Here is a 14,478-nt window from a genome sequence, read left to right as displayed (position 1 = left end):
GACTATTATGTCCACTCAAACGTCAGCCCCTATCCAACCCCCAGAAGCTTCGCCGAAGACCCGACGGAAGCCATGCACTTCGTCGAGTGGACAATCAATTGGGTTCAAGAACAAGACACCAAAGAAGCAGCCGACTCAAGGGCATAGCCCTGGAAGGATATGATCTGAGACCAAGCTCAGGACCGAAACTTTCGCGGTTACGCACCTCTCCCGTGTGACGATTCCGGTGCCGGGTCAGCCACGCGTACAGACTTCTTTCGAAATCCCATAAGTCCGGTAAATGACAAGAAAGGAAAAGACAAGGGATGTGAGAAGGTTGGAGACGATGGCAAGGTGGGGAGCTCGGATCAGGGAAAGGCTGATGCTGGTGGCTTCTATCAAACACCCACAACATTTGCCGGATAGTTAGATGGCCATGGTATGGAAACTGCGGTCTAAAATGGAGAGGGCTTTACAGAATGGTCCGGATCAATCAATCAGGGGCTCAATCTGGGCTTCATTGAGGGGTTCATTTAGGCGGTTGTTGTTGAGCTTGGAACCCAGACAGCTGATTTGAAGCCTGTGATTGAAAATGATGGTATCCTCTGACAAAAGCAAACGATCCAAACGAGGATACCATACCCATCTATGTCACCTTCCCACCTTGCCTGAGTCGAACTAGGTATTCAATCTTCCCTGTCCATCTACTGCATCAAGACTTGCGTTTCTCCACACTTGTTTGGAGATTACATAAGTAGTTAATTGGTAAGGCTTAGATAGTTAATCGTTGAATCAGGGGTATCGTACAGGGGGCTGAGTCATGGTTAGATTCAACACTGATTTGAGGCCCGATATATGGAGTTGTGACGTGTAATCTTATGGAGTGACGAACCAATACGTCGTGATCCTCCCCCGAGCTTACCTCTCAAGCTCACAGTCGGCATGCTTTCATAATAGATATGGATTTTCTTTCATAATTCAAGCCTTCCAAGCTTCCAACTGTTTACCTCCCCTAGCCTCAGCTAACTGCTCTCCCAGCTTAAGCCTCTGCATTTACCAGTCTACCTGGGTACCTAAGTTGAGCTTACATTCTGTCAATCCCAGTCCTTTCTTCAACAGACCGAGTTGTGCTCTAACCAGATACCTTGTCTAAGCTTAGTATGTAGTAGTCTGAGCTGTTCCATTTATTGGCTTGAGTATTGGTCAAATGCAGCACCATGACAAGTGATGGGATGGGTAATCACATCGTAAAAATAAACCACAAGATGGGAATGCACCTTATGGAATGATGAGCAATAAAAGTTACTTCGTAAGTCTCTATGCAGAGTATAAACATTAAACCCACTCCCTACCACCCTCCACAGCCTCACATCTCACTCTTCCACCCCTTCAAATGACCTCATGATAGCCAACAGCGTTGGCGCATAAAACGTGACATCGTTGTGTCCTGCAGTCTGTCAGCAACCTTTCATCACCTTCATGTTGACATTACTCACCTCCAAAAGGAACCAACTCCTGCCTTACCACCACCCCCTCCTCCATCCACTCGGCCACAAACCCCTGATTCTCATCCCCCACCACCCTCTCCCCCTTCAACCTGTCAATATCACCCTCCGTCACCTTATCACCCACCAGCCCCCCCACCGCAGCCCTAAACACCTTGCCATCCTCATCCGCAGGAATATCCCAATCATTCTTCGCATGCACCATCTCCAACCTCAACCTACCCCCCCTTCGCTTCACCTCACGCGTGGTTTCCTGCCAGCGAGCGGCACTCTCCCACTTATCCACCACCCTACCCATCACCACCCTCAACAACCAAGGCCACCAAGACAGCGGCCTCAACACGGGGATGAAGCCCGCGATGCGATACCCGCTTAGCATAGTGGGCAACGAGCTAAATCCAGCGACAATGACCGAGCCAGCAAAGTCGATTTGGTGGTTAACAGCAAAATGATGCGTCACTGCGGCGACGACAGCCGTGCCGAGGGACTGCCCGAGTAAAGCGATGCGCTGAGGTGGGACGCGGCATTCGTTGAGGAGGAAGTTGAGAAGGGAGATGGCGTCGGTTTTGAGGCCGTCTTCGGTGGGGGAGCCGGTGGAGAGGCCGAAGCCGCGGTAGGAGAGGGTGAAGAGGTGGTGATTGAGAGAAAGGGTGTGGTAGACTCGGGGGCGGTGGGATTGGAGGAGGTGGCCGGCGTTGCCGTGGAAGGATACAACCACTTTGGCGTCGGGGTCGTTGAGAAGGAGGTCGTACTGCAGGGTTTTGGTGAAGTCTTTGTGGCATGTGCCCTCGTCGGGGCGCGAGATAAGGGTGGGAGAATGTTTGCTGTAGAGGGTTAGGGGGAGGACGTGCCAGGCGTAGAGGGACTCGTTGTCAGGGGTGCCGAGGAGGAAGGGGGTTGCTTGGTTTTCTGGGGGGAAGTCAGTGTGATGAGGTTCATGAGAAAGTGGGCAGGAGACTGACTTGCGAAGCCGTATCGTTGGGGCTGGTTGGATCTCTTTCGAGCGCCTGGCCACCACAGGCTGTGGATATTGTGGGCATATAAGAACCTGGGACGTGCATTGCAGTCAGTTTTTTAAAGAACAGTAGTAAGCTGTAAGAGATGAAAGACGTCAAGTCATACTGGCGCTGAAAGAATGGTATCGAGCTCAACCCAAGAAACAGAGCATATACGGCAACAGGAACACCGAGAACAAGCCCCACGAAGAGGCCGGAGATAACAGCCGGGTCCAGCATCCTTGATGCAGAGCTCCGGGATAAAGCAGCCTGAGTGAGTGGTTTCAGGGACATGAGAAGATGTCCGTCTATATAGGAGGATGTTTTTGCAATGAATCAAAACGAAACAAGTATGAGCATGCCAACGCCCCTGAAAAAACGCCTTTGCTAACTTATAAGATGGTGGCTTGAAGCTTGGAAACGGCCCGTGTTACGTCGTCAGATGTGTGGCTGGTTGCACTGCTGAGCTTGGACAGGGACATGCAGTTGACCTTGTGAGCTGATAGTGGTGCTATAAGAACACTGCATGAAATGCGTGACACTCTGTTAGTGGCGGTAACTGTGATCATGCGGCTTAGTTGATCCCCACCAGATATCCCGGTCAGCCGCACTGTCCAACAACTCATCATCAGCAGGACTTTGCTCTGGAAAACACGGAGCGCATTGTGATGGGACACATGTTGGGATATGTAAGAGATGGATCACTCTGCTGCACTTTACCAAACCTCAAGATACAGCAGGAGTAGGAACAAGAGAACCATTTGTGAGGTGAGGTGCTTGGGGACCAATCCGGCATCCCCAATTAATTACAGCGGCGCATTCATGGCCTGTGATTAGCTAGGGCCAATCAGACGGCAGGAGATGGGTCCAGATATAGTTTAGCGCACAGGAAATGCGTGCTTGATAAATCGAGCAGCATCCATCCCCCAGCTTTTGCCGATGCTTGCTAAAGGTGCTGCTTCCCAAATCCCAGTTGGACCCATTTTCTTTTGGGGGTTGGAACTGCTGGTGCCTTCGTCACGGTCTCGGTCCCTTCTTTTCCAGCTGCATTCTGCCATCAGCAGCACGTCTTGGGACTGATCACCCTTCAATTGCCCACGCGCACTCGCGCGCTCTTCTTTGCTTCGTTGGGGGTTCTTTTGTTTTGTTTTTTAATTAACCTCATCTGTCTAGATAAATCTCCCTCCCGCCATCAACATCGAATTGCTTGCTCGCCATCGACGCTCCAGCTCGACATCTCGATCGATCCCGATGTGCTTATGACGAGCTACTTGCCAACTCTACACGTCGGGCTTGAATAGTTTGCGAGATGGAGAAGAAGAGGAAGCTTCCAGCACGCGCTGCCGCCCGGGTTGAGCAGGCTGCCAAACGGAGGCATACCGATTCGACACCAAAGTCCGTCTCCAAATCTGCGACGCCGACACCTGCCCCGGCTCCAGAACCAGAACCCGCCCCGGTTGAAGAGGTTCCAACGCCGTTACCGAAATCGATCAGTGCTGGCAAGCCCCTGCCAACCGTCGACTCGCCACAACCAAACGATCTCTCAAATAAGGATTATCAGTCGGTCACAGAGAGGTGCGCTCCCTTGGCTTGTCATGCTGTGGCAGGGCGAAATGCTGACATATTCTTTCCAGTGGTGTCCTTTCCGAGTCTCTCGCACGATCACGGCAGCAATGGATGTCGGAAGCCATATTCCCAAAGTATTGGTCCAAACCGGTCAAGAAGAAGGGACAAATCATTGAGGAACCGAACAACCCGCCAAAGGACAGCATGGTGAAGCTGGGAAATGTGACCATTATCGTGGAGCCGCACAGTTTCGAGGCAACCATGTATGCTGTCAAGGACCCGAAACCGCCTCCGCCTCCACCGATCACCCAGCGACCAGTTCTGCAATATGGTCCCCCGAATGGGGTCATGCCCCCACCGGCTACCCCAAAAGTGACACAATCTGCCGAGCCGCCGTCTTCTGCTCCCGCGCCAGCGACTCAACCTCCAAGTCAAGCTCAGACACAGACGAAAGCACCAAGTCAGGCGCGACCGCAAACCCAGACACCGACCCAGACTCCCACTCTTCCGGCGGCGCAGCCAGCTGGGGTAAATTCGCAAGGACCGGGTCAGCCGCCAACTCCCAACCAACCGCCGGCTCCAGAAGTATCGCGCATGACGCCCACCATACCTGCAGCTCTGCCTAGACCAGTTGCCTCTCCACGAGGCATGGAATCAGTCCTGTCTCCAGGAACAGTCACCCCGCAACCACCAGCGAGGCCACATATCACGGCGCCGTTTGGCACCCAGCCGCCACGACTTCCACCTTCGCCCAATCCCACCATGGTGGCGGGCGCAGGCGCTGCGGCTTTCCCTGCCGGGCAAAGCCCCGCGCTGGCTAAACCTCCGATGAATGGTGCTCCGGCGGCCCCAGGGACACCTGCGCAAGGAAAACCGGCGCCGGGAACAGATCCGATCATCTTGATGCTGGCCTCTAGAGCAGGGACTGATGCCGAGCTGCGAGATCTAATGAAGCGTGTCGCCAATGGCGAAGCTGCCAAACAAGAGCTTGCCCGATTCCAGGCCATCATTGATGCCATCACAGCGGAGAATAAGCGCAGCGGTAGCACCGCTGGGCCTTCAGCTGAAAGGCTACTGGTAGACGGCCGTACAGTGAAGTACTTTGCGGATGAAGTCAAGGCCATCCTGGATATTGTCTTGACCTCTAATGCCAAGCAAACATCTGCAGATTTGAGAGCACCGAATGGGTGCGATCCGCTCATTGTGGCCTTGGTCAAAAAGGCCCTGGATGACATTAAGACGAGGGAAATGGTCCGACGTGTATCGGAGAACAAGACCCAGTTCTCAGACGCTACTGACCTGAAGCTGATAATTGATCAGCTGCGGACGGCGTTGAAGGAGAAGGAAGCCCACCCCCCGAAGACGCCAGCGTCGGTAACGACACCTACAGTAGCCAAGCACACCAACGGAGTGAATAGCAGTGGCAACAATTCGGCCTCCTCTACACCAGTCCCGCAAACGGCGCCTCAGCCACAGCAAGCCCTTCGATCCAAAGGACCACCACCGCCTCCCAAGCCAGATTATTCGGCTGTCCTTTTTGAGTTTGCTGGTGGCAATGGTGATCGATACATGTTTCCGAAATTCAGCATTCTGGAACAGATACCAATGTCTCCCGGAGCGGGACAGCAAGTCGTGGCGTCTTTCCTGGTAGTCCGCCGGGGCAGCAAGTCAGAGTATCCGCAGGCGGACCCCGACCAAGATTATTACGAGCCCCTCACCGTGAGGCTCTTGGCCCCCAGCGGCCGCCACCTCGAGAATCTCTTTCGAGTTGTGGCTCCTCAGGAAGAGGTTCGGCGCTATATGGAGGGGATAATGGAGACGATGACGAGGTCAGAGTATGTCCTGCTGGCCATGCGGCTGCCGAGGCGCGACGGCACAGAGACAGAAGATACCGAGATGGGCGGAATAACCAACGGGGCCGCCAAGGACAAGGAGTCTGAGATGGAAGAAAGGGAAAAGAAGCCGGCACACCAAACCCCGTCTGCCCCGCAGGTTTTGTGGGCTACCAACCCGCCCAAGATCGAGATGACTGAGCTGAGCTCACGGTCTAGGGGTAGCGGCAAGCACCCCAAGGTGGAAATGCAGGAGCTGGCCTCACGGTCGAGGGGGTTGGTGTATAATGGTGTGGAGGCAGCCGACGAAGATGCGCAGTACCAAAGCTTTATTGCGACGGTGGCTGGCAAGGCGAGCAGGGAGTAGGCTGGTGGTTGGTTGGTGCTAGGTGGAAAATATTTGTATCAACTCTTCATCCTTGTGGAACTATGCTCTTGCTTTCTTTCTTTCTTTTTTTTTTGGGACAACAGCGCGTTGCGGATGGTGGGGATACCTGGGCAAAACTGAAAAATATGTGTTGCCCGCGCGCGGAAATTCTTGCCTTTGTTTTTATTACTATTTTTTATTCTCAGTATCCTCATTTTTGGTGATGGGGTTGGGTGCTGGGCTGCTACTAGGTTTCAAGATCTCTCTCTCTTTGTGTGTTGCGCGACAAGAGACTTGAGGTATTCATGGGCTGGAGTTTTGGGACTTTGACGTGGGGCTGAACTTTTTCTTTGGTTACGAATAAACTACTGCTGTGTGTATTTGCCCCTATTTAACATGAAAGATTCTATGGAGATGGGTGAAAGGGTGGTGTTGTTGTTGTGTGTTATATGATCGACTTGTTGTATATTCTGCTCATCAACGACTTAGAACCAAACACCTCTATCCCTTACGACGAAACCATCATCGCTCTCACAAGATACTAACAGCACGAAGGTAATCCACCTCCGCGCCCCCCTTGACCCCGTCCCGATCGGTCCCCCAGCTGACGTGTTTCCACTCCTGCAGGACTTGCTGCGTCTCGTCCAGGTTTTGGTTCACGCTCTCCCAGGCATCGCTCCCTAGGACCAACCTGACGGGTACTTTTTCGCCCTTTTGGATCTTGTTGATGACTGAGACCATGGTTTTTGCCATTTTGGAGGGGGACCCGGGCATGTAAGCTGGCGGATCACGGGTGAACATGGTTATCAGGGAGGTTATTCCTTGGGCGTAGGGTGTTTCTTGTGGTGGTGGTGGTGGTGATAAGAGGGAGGAGGGGAGGGGGAGGGGGAGAGGGATGATTGGCGCGGTTGGCCAAGGTTGGTGACTGTGCCACCGCATTCGAAGGCCAGGACGGAGATGTGGAAGGGGAGGAGTTCCTTCGCGAGGGAGGTGATTGTGGTGGAGAGGGCGGATTTGGAGGCGGAGTAGTGGGACATGAAGGGGAGGGGGGTGTAGGTTGATGAGGAGGAGGTGAAGGCTATTGTTACGCCCTTACGGTTGTTCCGGAAGAGAGGTAGAAATGCTTGGGTGAGGCGCATGGGGCCGAAGAGGTTGACGGTGTAGATTTGGGAGATGTATTCTTCGCTGATGTCTGGGGTTAGCGGGGGGTTGGGAAACGGGAAAGGGGATAAGGGTGGACGTACGAGGCTTCTTCGAAGGGTTTCATGGCTGACATGCCTGCGTTGTTGAATAGGACGTCGATGCCGCCTGGGAAGAGGTCCCAGGCTTGGGCGGCGATGGATTGGAGGTGGGGGAGGGGGGAGGCGATGTCTAGTTCTAACAACTTGAGGTTGTCGGGGTGGGAGGTGACGAGGTCGGAGGGGAAACGGGAGACGATGTTTCTCCCCGTGGCGATGACGTTTTGAGATTGGGAGAGGAGCTGTTGGACTAGGGCGAGGCCGATGCCGGAGGTGGTGCCGGTTATGAGGTAAGTCTTTGGGGAGGACATTTTGTGTTGGTTTCTGTAGGGTTGCGTTGGAGTGGTTATGTGGTAGTTGTTATTGGAACTTGTACTCGTGATGATGATTTACAAGATGAGATGAAGGAGACAACAGCATCTTTATACACGAACGCTCCATCGTACAATCACTCAATACCAGGGAACTCCCGGGCTCACGAATGTCTCAGTATCTCCGAGTACAACCCCCATCTCACAGGTTCGTCAGACACAATGCAGCGGAATGTCGTCCGGCCGGAGCGGATACACACCCCGGAGGCTGCGGAGGTGTGGGTCCATGCGGACGGCAGCGAGTGGGGCATTTGCGGGCGGTGCGGGCGGTGCGGCCGATGCGGACGGGTGGGTCCCCGACTAACCACCAGACCAGCCAAATGTGCTGCTCAATGCGGTCAACTTTTCCGCATCTGCGCTTTCACCGCGCTCAGATGCAGCAGATAAGAGGAATTACGAGTGTCTTGAAAGGGACGGTCATATTCGGCAGAGAGATGTTGGTCGAACATGTCACACCTCATACGGTGCTCGGTCTCGGGAATTAGGGGATGGTCCTCGTCCATGGCAATGTGTCTTGGTGGTGTCCAGAAACAGTTTTCAATTTTATGGGGGAACGAGATAAACTAGGGGGTATGAATGAACCCAATCGCTAAAAGGAACAACGGTAAAGACAGAAGAACCGCATCACGACCAGTCCGAACCCCATCCAAGCTGACGGTTGACATGCGCAATGGCCGTGACACCTCGTCTCACAAAGCTCGGAGCATTGACCGCGTCCATAACGTCAGCCACAACATCCGGCCCATCAGTGTGAGACGCAACAAGATCATTGTGGTCCAGACACGCCTGCCTCTTCCCCAAAACAGCACGGCTGATGGCCCTTGCCCAGGTGTTGTAGATATGATCCTCCGACATGCTGACATAGGCCAGTCTGCCATTTTCCTGCGGCCTGGAAAAGTCCCAATCCGCCGTCACAACCTCAAAGGTCTTGGTGAAGAAGTATAAGAATGGCCAGGAGAAGATCCACAGGAAGGTGAGATAGAAGATCCAGCGGATCCAGTTCGTGTGGCGCCACCTGTTGATCCAGCAGTCGTTGTAGATGAATACATATTCGTCCTTGACCGGGAAGGTGATGCAGACGCTGCCGCGGTAGTTGGTGCTGCGGACGAGAGCGTCGAGCTGACTTCGAAGTTTCTCCTCGTCAAAGCCAACAACACGACGGCGGAGGACAAAACATTTGACGGTGGCATGGCTGGCGCAGTAACGGTGGCACCACTCAGCCAGGGTAGGTTTGGGGCCTGTGCCAACCTCGATGTCTTGTTTGTATCCAGGAGCTCTTTTTCTGAAGACAGTGCCTCGACAGGTCTTTTCGTTATTCTCAACCGTACGTGTCTCACGCCATGAGAGCTGAGTGGCGACATCAGAGAAGAGATAGGGCGTGAGTTCGACAGAGACTTCAAAGTCGGTCACGGCTTTCTCAGTCTTTTTGCCGTTCTCCTCCACCATCTGCCGGTGAGTACCATGGATTCTCACGAATGGCCTCGGTGGCTTTGCAGCAGAGATGTTGATCTGTTTCTCTAGAAGCTTAGGGTCGGCTTCGAACACCGAGGTGACAAAGACCTCGACTCCAGTGTTCTGGTCAACCTGCTTGGGTGCCAGGTCGGCGGACTGGCCGAATTGAGTTCCAGGTGGTAAAAGAGGGGCACCGCTGCCAGCGTCATTGTCGATGTCAGAGTAGAGAGGTGGGAGGTCATCAGTTCCCAGGTCGGGAGCATCGAGATCAAGAGGAAAGGCTGGGTCGCTAACACCACCGGTGGGAGTGTGGAGTGACAAGGCGTCAGGGTCGGCGTCGGCACTGCTACCGGCGCCGGGTGTATAGGCCGGAGGGGTTGGTTTGCCCATGCTTGCGATTGCTACCGTCTGGCGTGAGATGTAGGTGCTTGATTGAGATGATGTTGGACGAGCATGAAAAAGAAAGCTGAATAGATTGCGAATAAAGAGAAGCGGCTGAACGCCCCTTGAACCACAAACACCGAGAGGACGGCAGGGGTCGGGAACTGAGCACTGCACACTTGGGCGGCGACAGGCAACAGTGGCGGAGCGCTGTCGTTTGGATTGAAACATCTGCTGCGTAACCAATCAGAAGCTCATCGCCCCGCAATCCGAGGTGAGCACTCGATCCATACTTTTTGCGTGACTTCAACAAGGCTGGATGATTTTGTATCTTGACATTTAGTATGCTCTAAGAAAGCGAAATGAGGCCGGTATATCTCGGGATACCTACTGATGATGAGTGTCGGTCGACGCAATATCGTTGACAACAGTGAACCGAGCAATACTGCATAAGACTTATCGATAAAGAGCTGGGCGTTGAGACCCACCATTACAAACTCCCAAAGCTTGGAGGGGGGCCCGCGTCGAAGTAACCTGGAAGCTGCCCCGCACACCTGCTTGAAACACCAAGCTCCGTTGCCGACACGACACCACAACTCTGCTGCCGAAGTTCCAAAAAGGAGAGACTTGAACCTTTCATGCATCTCGAATCTTCGCACATTGGTTTCCACGTCCCAGATATTGCCCAAACATGTCGACCGAATCGAAAGAGGTCGACCCGACCAAGGAGCAGGAGAAGGCTGCTGAAGCTCTCGTCAACCTAAGCTCTGCCAAGGGCACCACAGCCGAGTCGGAAGGGGAGTCGGGGTCCGAAGCGGAGGAGACACAACAAGCAGGCGCAAACACAGAAGCTCCCGCAAAGAAGAAGAAGAAGAGCAAGAAGAAAAAGGCCAAACAAGCTCTTGCTCAAGCCCTCGGCGGAGGCCCTCCCAAAGAGCTGACCGCCGCCGATGTCGAGGCCGACCCCAAGAAGGCCATCGCGGGCCTCTCAAACGACCAGATCGCTGAATTCCTCACCCTCAACCCTGCCTTGCGGAATGAACTTCTCGGCGCACAGGATGCCCCGGGCTCGTCGGACAACACGGCCAAAGCCATCGAAGCCTTCAAGAAGCTCAAGTTACAGGATATCATGACCGGGTTGGCAACGAGTGGCAAGAACCGCAAGGATATGGCTTCGTACAAGTTCTGGAGCACACAACCAGTACCTCAGTTCGATGAGGAGCCCAAGCTCATCGAGGAGGGTCCCGTCAGAGTCCAAAAAGTGGAGGACATTCCAACCGAACCCATTGAACTTGCGCTTCCACAGTTCCGCTGGGTCACGATGGATCTCACGGACGAGAGGCAGTTGGAAGAGGTAGAGAAGCTTCTGTATGGTCACTACGTGGAGGATGACGAGGCCATGTTTAGGTTCAAGTACTCTGGCTCTCTGCTGAGGTGGTCTTTGCTGTCTCCGGGATGGCGCAAGGAATGGCACGTTGGGATTCGCACTGGCGATACCCTTTGCGCTTTCATTTCTGCCATCCCAACCCAGATGCGGATACGGGACAAGATTCTTCAAAGCTCCGAGGTCAACTTCCTCTGCATTCACAAGAAGCTCAGAGGGAAGCGCCTTGCGCCAGTGCTCATCAAGGAGATTACACGGCGCATCAACCTTGATGGCATCTGGCAGGCCATTTACACGGGTGGTATTGTCCTCCCTCGGCCAGTTAGTACCTGCCGATACTACCACCGCGCCTTGAACTGGATGAAGCTGTATGAGGTTGGCTTCAGCCCATGCCCAACCAACAGCACCCCCAAGTTGCAAGATATTAGGTTCAGGGTCCCCGAGAACACGTCGACTCGTGGGCTCCGTGAGATGGAAGCCAGGGATCTCAACGCGGTGCAGGTTCTCGTCGAGGCGTACCTGAAGCGCTTTGATCTGACTCCAGTGTGGTCCAAGGAAGAGGTGTCGCATTGGTTGTTGCATAACAAAGAGGCGCCTGGTGAGCGTGTGATTTGGTCATATGTTGTTGAGGTTAGCATCTCGCCCCGTTTATGTCTGTTCTGCGCTAACATGTCTCCAGGGCGACGACGGCAAAATCACCGACTTCTTCTCCTTCTACTGCCTCGAGTCGTCGGTCATCCGGTCCAAGAAGCACTCTGCCATTCGCGCCGCCTACCTCTTCTACTACGCCTCGGATGTTGCTCTCAAGAGCCCTGACGACCGCCCGGCCCTCAAGGCTCGTCTTAATGCCCTCATGGCTGATATGCTCATTCTTGCCAAGAAGGCCAAGTTTGACGTGTTCAATGCGCTGTCGCTGATGGATAACTCGCTGTTCTTGGAGCAGCAAAAGTTCCACCCCGGCGATGGGCAGCTTCACTACTATCTATTCAACTACAAGGCCAACCCTATCCACGGTGGTGTCAACAAGAGGAATTTGCTGGAGGAGAACACGTCTAGCGGTGTGGGCTTTGTAATGCTTTGAGTCAGGGCCATGTAATAGCTTCGAGTTGTTGGGATGCGTGTTTGGTGGTGGTAGCGTGAAAGCAAAAGGCGTTCAGGGAGCATTTTTCATGCTGGATACAAAAGTAGACTGTCCGGTTGTTTTTGAGCCATGTGAACTACCGCTATCAGTGATAGCATTGATCTGGATCGGCTTCTAAGAATTGTCTATGATTTGTATAAATGATAGACCACCATATCAATGTTTGCTGTCAACACCCTAACCCTTCCACCGCGGACAGTTCAGGGATATTTTGATGGATTCACATGCTGATTACGTCATTTGGGTCAGGGGGGCCGCCGTGGCGCTCGCGCCGAGGCTCAGGCTCAGGAACGCTTCGCTCCGGCGGCGATAACAACAAAAGTTGAGACGACCAGACTGCCGACCGGATATAAATTTGGCAGAAATCTATCATCCTGTCAACACCGTGCCTAAGCTAGCAGATTTATAGCATAGGATAAATTTGATCTGACTACCCGTCTCGATCACAATGCAAGCCCACAAACCTCTCATTCTCCTCACTCATGGGCATCTCACTAACCTTACCAAACAGGACCCTCGACCCCCAACTCGGAATCCCCACCGTGGCCGAGACGCTCGCCCACCCGGCCTTTCCGACAGCCATCTGGAACCTGGAGCCGGACCGCAAGGGGTTGTGTCCCGTGGCGGAGGGGAGGGGAGGGCCGTTTGGGATCAACTGGGAGGTTCACGGGGATGGGCCCATCAAGCTAGTCGTACGTCCCCCTTTCTTTTCGCTTGTTTTTGGTTTCGCTTTGATGTTTGACTGGGAAGGTGAGTAGTTCATCATGGGCCTCGGCGGGCTTTTGACTGGCTGGCAGAGGCAGACGTATCACTTTGGGCATTTGAATCGGGAGAGGTACTCGGTGCTGGTGTTTGACAACCGGGGGGTGGGGGGGAGTGGGAAGCCTCTGATGAGGTATTCTAGCAGGGAGATGGCGAGGGATGTTTATGACCTCGTCACGTCGGAAGAGGTCGGGTTTCTGAAGACGGGAGAGGAGAAGAGGTGTTTGCATGTCGTGGGAATTTCGCTCGGGGGGATGATTGCGCAGGAGTTTGCGTGTTTATACCCCGGGACCATCTCGAGTTTGGGGCTCTGTTGCACGGCGACGGAGATTAAGAATTATGAGTTGACTTGGTTGGAGAATATCAAGTCGAGGTTGGGGATGTTGATGCCCAAGAGTCCGGATGAGAGTGTGGCTGGGGTGGCGAGGCAGATTTTTGCGCATGGGTGGCTGCCGTTGCCGGATGATGCGGAGGTGCCTGTTGCTGGGAAAGATCCGAAAGTTTTGCCGCCTGCGGGGACGGATTTGAAGGAGTATGGGAGGTTTGAGAGTAATGCGCAGAGGTTTGTAGCGCAGGAGATGCACAAGAGGATGGATAAGGAGCGGTTTGGGTTGAAGGGGTTTTTGTTGCAGTTGATTGCTGCTGGGTGGCATTACAAGAGTGAGAAGCAACTGCAGGAGATGGCTGATAAGGTGGGGAGGGAGAGGATTTTGGTCATGCATGGGACGGAGGATGGGATGATTAGCTCGCCGCATGGGGAGGTGTTGATGGAGTGGCTGAAGCCGGGGAAGGGGTTGGTGGTGGAGGGGATGGGGCATGCGCCGAGTATGGAGAGGACGAAGTGGTTTAATGAGTTGATTGGGGAGTGGTGTGAGATGGGCGAGAGGTTGGATGGGAGGGCGTGAGTGGGAGGGGGGGTAGACTTGGAGAGGTATAGACAGACTAGGTGAGCCTAGTAGATGCCTATCGAAGATCGTAGATAAATAAATCCAGGGCGATTAAAGCGGGGTTAGACTTTTTGCAAGACTATCACAGTCCACCACCACCAAGATGTCCGCGTTGCCTGATCAAGTAGTTGGTGGATGATTTCAAGGCCAAACCATCAACTTTAGTCGTTGATAGGGCTTGATGATCAGACAAACCGTCACCCAATTCTTCTCTTCTTGTCTCTACTCGGTCACCCTCCCAGCTTTCAGCCGTCCCATCAGCAGTTGTTGCTTCTTGCAAGGGTGGCTACAAAAATTGGCGTCTGCTCCTAGATCAATTGGCCGTAGCCGTGTTGGGCAAATAAGTCAACAATTGACCGAGGGGTCTTCGTGCACAGGCAACCCTACATTTTGTCTAGGAAAACTGTCGCTTTCAACGTCAGCCAGCTCTTCCTGTTGTTTTCAGTGTGACTGGGCGTATATCTGAGGATTTAGTCCTTAGCCGTGATATTCAAGTCTGGTGGTTTGGAAGTGGTGGTTAAAAGTGGTAGTTGAAGTGGTGATGAGAAGCCAAGCGTT

General features: G+C 53.6%; 7 protein-coding genes across 7 annotated transcripts; 3 read left to right on the top strand and 4 right to left on the bottom strand.

Moving 5' to 3' along the window:
* Positions 1-1,200: 1,200 nt before the first annotated feature.
* On the bottom strand, positions 1,201-3,180 carry QC764_511410 (uncharacterized protein). Its single transcript, XM_062948359.1, has 4 exons — positions 2,607-3,180; positions 2,447-2,532; positions 1,476-2,393; positions 1,201-1,426 (listed from the first exon to the last, which is right to left on the bottom strand). Exons 1-4 carry the CDS (start codon positions 2,771-2,773, stop codon positions 1,353-1,355), a joined length of 1,245 nt encoding a protein of 414 aa, XP_062799729.1. The 5' UTR covers positions 2,774-3,180; the 3' UTR covers positions 1,201-1,352.
* A 269-nt stretch (positions 3,181-3,449) lies between these two features.
* Positions 3,450-6,244, top strand: QC764_511420 (uncharacterized protein; the record flags this gene model as incomplete). The annotated part of the gene is made up of 2 exons (XM_062948360.1): positions 3,450-4,054; positions 4,114-6,244. Exons 1-2 carry the CDS (start codon positions 3,789-3,791, stop codon positions 6,242-6,244), a joined length of 2,397 nt encoding a protein of 798 aa, XP_062799728.1. The 5' UTR covers positions 3,450-3,788.
* A 396-nt stretch (positions 6,245-6,640) lies between these two features.
* Positions 6,641-7,056, top strand: QC764_0086540 (uncharacterized protein; the record flags this gene model as incomplete). The annotated part of the gene is made up of 2 exons (XM_062940866.1): positions 6,641-6,684; positions 6,872-7,056. The coding sequence occupies 2 exons, from the start codon at positions 6,641-6,643 to the stop codon at positions 7,020-7,022; spliced, it is 195 nt and encodes a 64-aa protein (XP_062799726.1). The 3' UTR covers positions 7,023-7,056.
* QC764_0086550 (uncharacterized protein) lies at positions 6,776-7,045 on the bottom strand (the record flags this gene model as incomplete). The annotated part of the gene is made up of 2 exons (XM_062940867.1): positions 6,776-6,935; positions 7,011-7,045. 2 exons carry the CDS (start codon positions 7,043-7,045, stop codon positions 6,776-6,778), a joined length of 195 nt encoding a protein of 64 aa, XP_062799727.1.
* A 3-nt stretch (positions 7,057-7,059) lies between the features above and the next one.
* Positions 7,060-7,793, bottom strand: QC764_511430 (uncharacterized protein; the record flags this gene model as incomplete). Its single annotated transcript, XM_062948361.1, has 2 exons — positions 7,060-7,429; positions 7,489-7,793. The coding sequence occupies 2 exons, from the start codon at positions 7,791-7,793 to the stop codon at positions 7,060-7,062; spliced, it is 675 nt and encodes a 224-aa protein (XP_062799725.1).
* Positions 7,794-8,477: 684 nt separating this feature from the next.
* On the bottom strand, positions 8,478-9,695 carry QC764_511440 (uncharacterized protein; the record flags this gene model as incomplete). The annotated part of the gene is made up of 1 exon (XM_062948362.1): positions 8,478-9,695. The coding sequence occupies one exon, from the start codon at positions 9,693-9,695 to the stop codon at positions 8,478-8,480; it is 1,218 nt and encodes a 405-aa protein (XP_062799724.1).
* A 329-nt stretch (positions 9,696-10,024) lies between these two features.
* Positions 10,025-13,878, top strand: NMT1 (glycylpeptide N-tetradecanoyltransferase; the record flags this gene model as incomplete). The annotated part of the gene is made up of 4 exons (XM_062940865.1): positions 10,025-11,700; positions 11,750-12,120; positions 12,723-12,903; positions 12,970-13,878. The coding sequence occupies exons 1-4, from the start codon at positions 10,378-10,380 to the stop codon at positions 13,876-13,878; spliced, it is 2,784 nt and encodes a 927-aa protein (XP_062799723.1). The 5' UTR covers positions 10,025-10,377.
* Between the last annotated feature and the right edge of the window lie 600 nt (positions 13,879-14,478).

The sequence above is a fragment of the Podospora pseudoanserina genome, chromosome 5 (genome assembly GCF_035222485.1).
Source record: "Podospora pseudoanserina strain CBS 124.78 chromosome 5, whole genome shotgun sequence".
Classification (NCBI taxonomy): Eukaryota; Fungi; Ascomycota; class Sordariomycetes; order Sordariales; family Podosporaceae; genus Podospora; species Podospora pseudoanserina.
Note: the sequence above shows the minus strand (reverse complement) of the source record. Positions and strands in the feature narration are given on the sequence as shown.

Coding starts and splice junctions, on each gene's coding strand:
- QC764_511410 (XM_062948359.1), bottom strand. CDS start 2,773: ATGTCCCTGAAACCACTCACTCAGGCTGCTTTATCCCGGAGCTCTGCA. Junction 2,394..2,446: donor CCAACGATACGGCTTCGCAA/GTCAGTCTCCTG, acceptor ACTTCCCCCCAG/AAAACCAAGCAACCCCCTTC. Junction 1,427..1,475: donor GGAGTTGGTTCCTTTTGGAG/GTGAGTAATGTC, acceptor GACAGACTGCAG/GACACAACGATGTCACGTTT.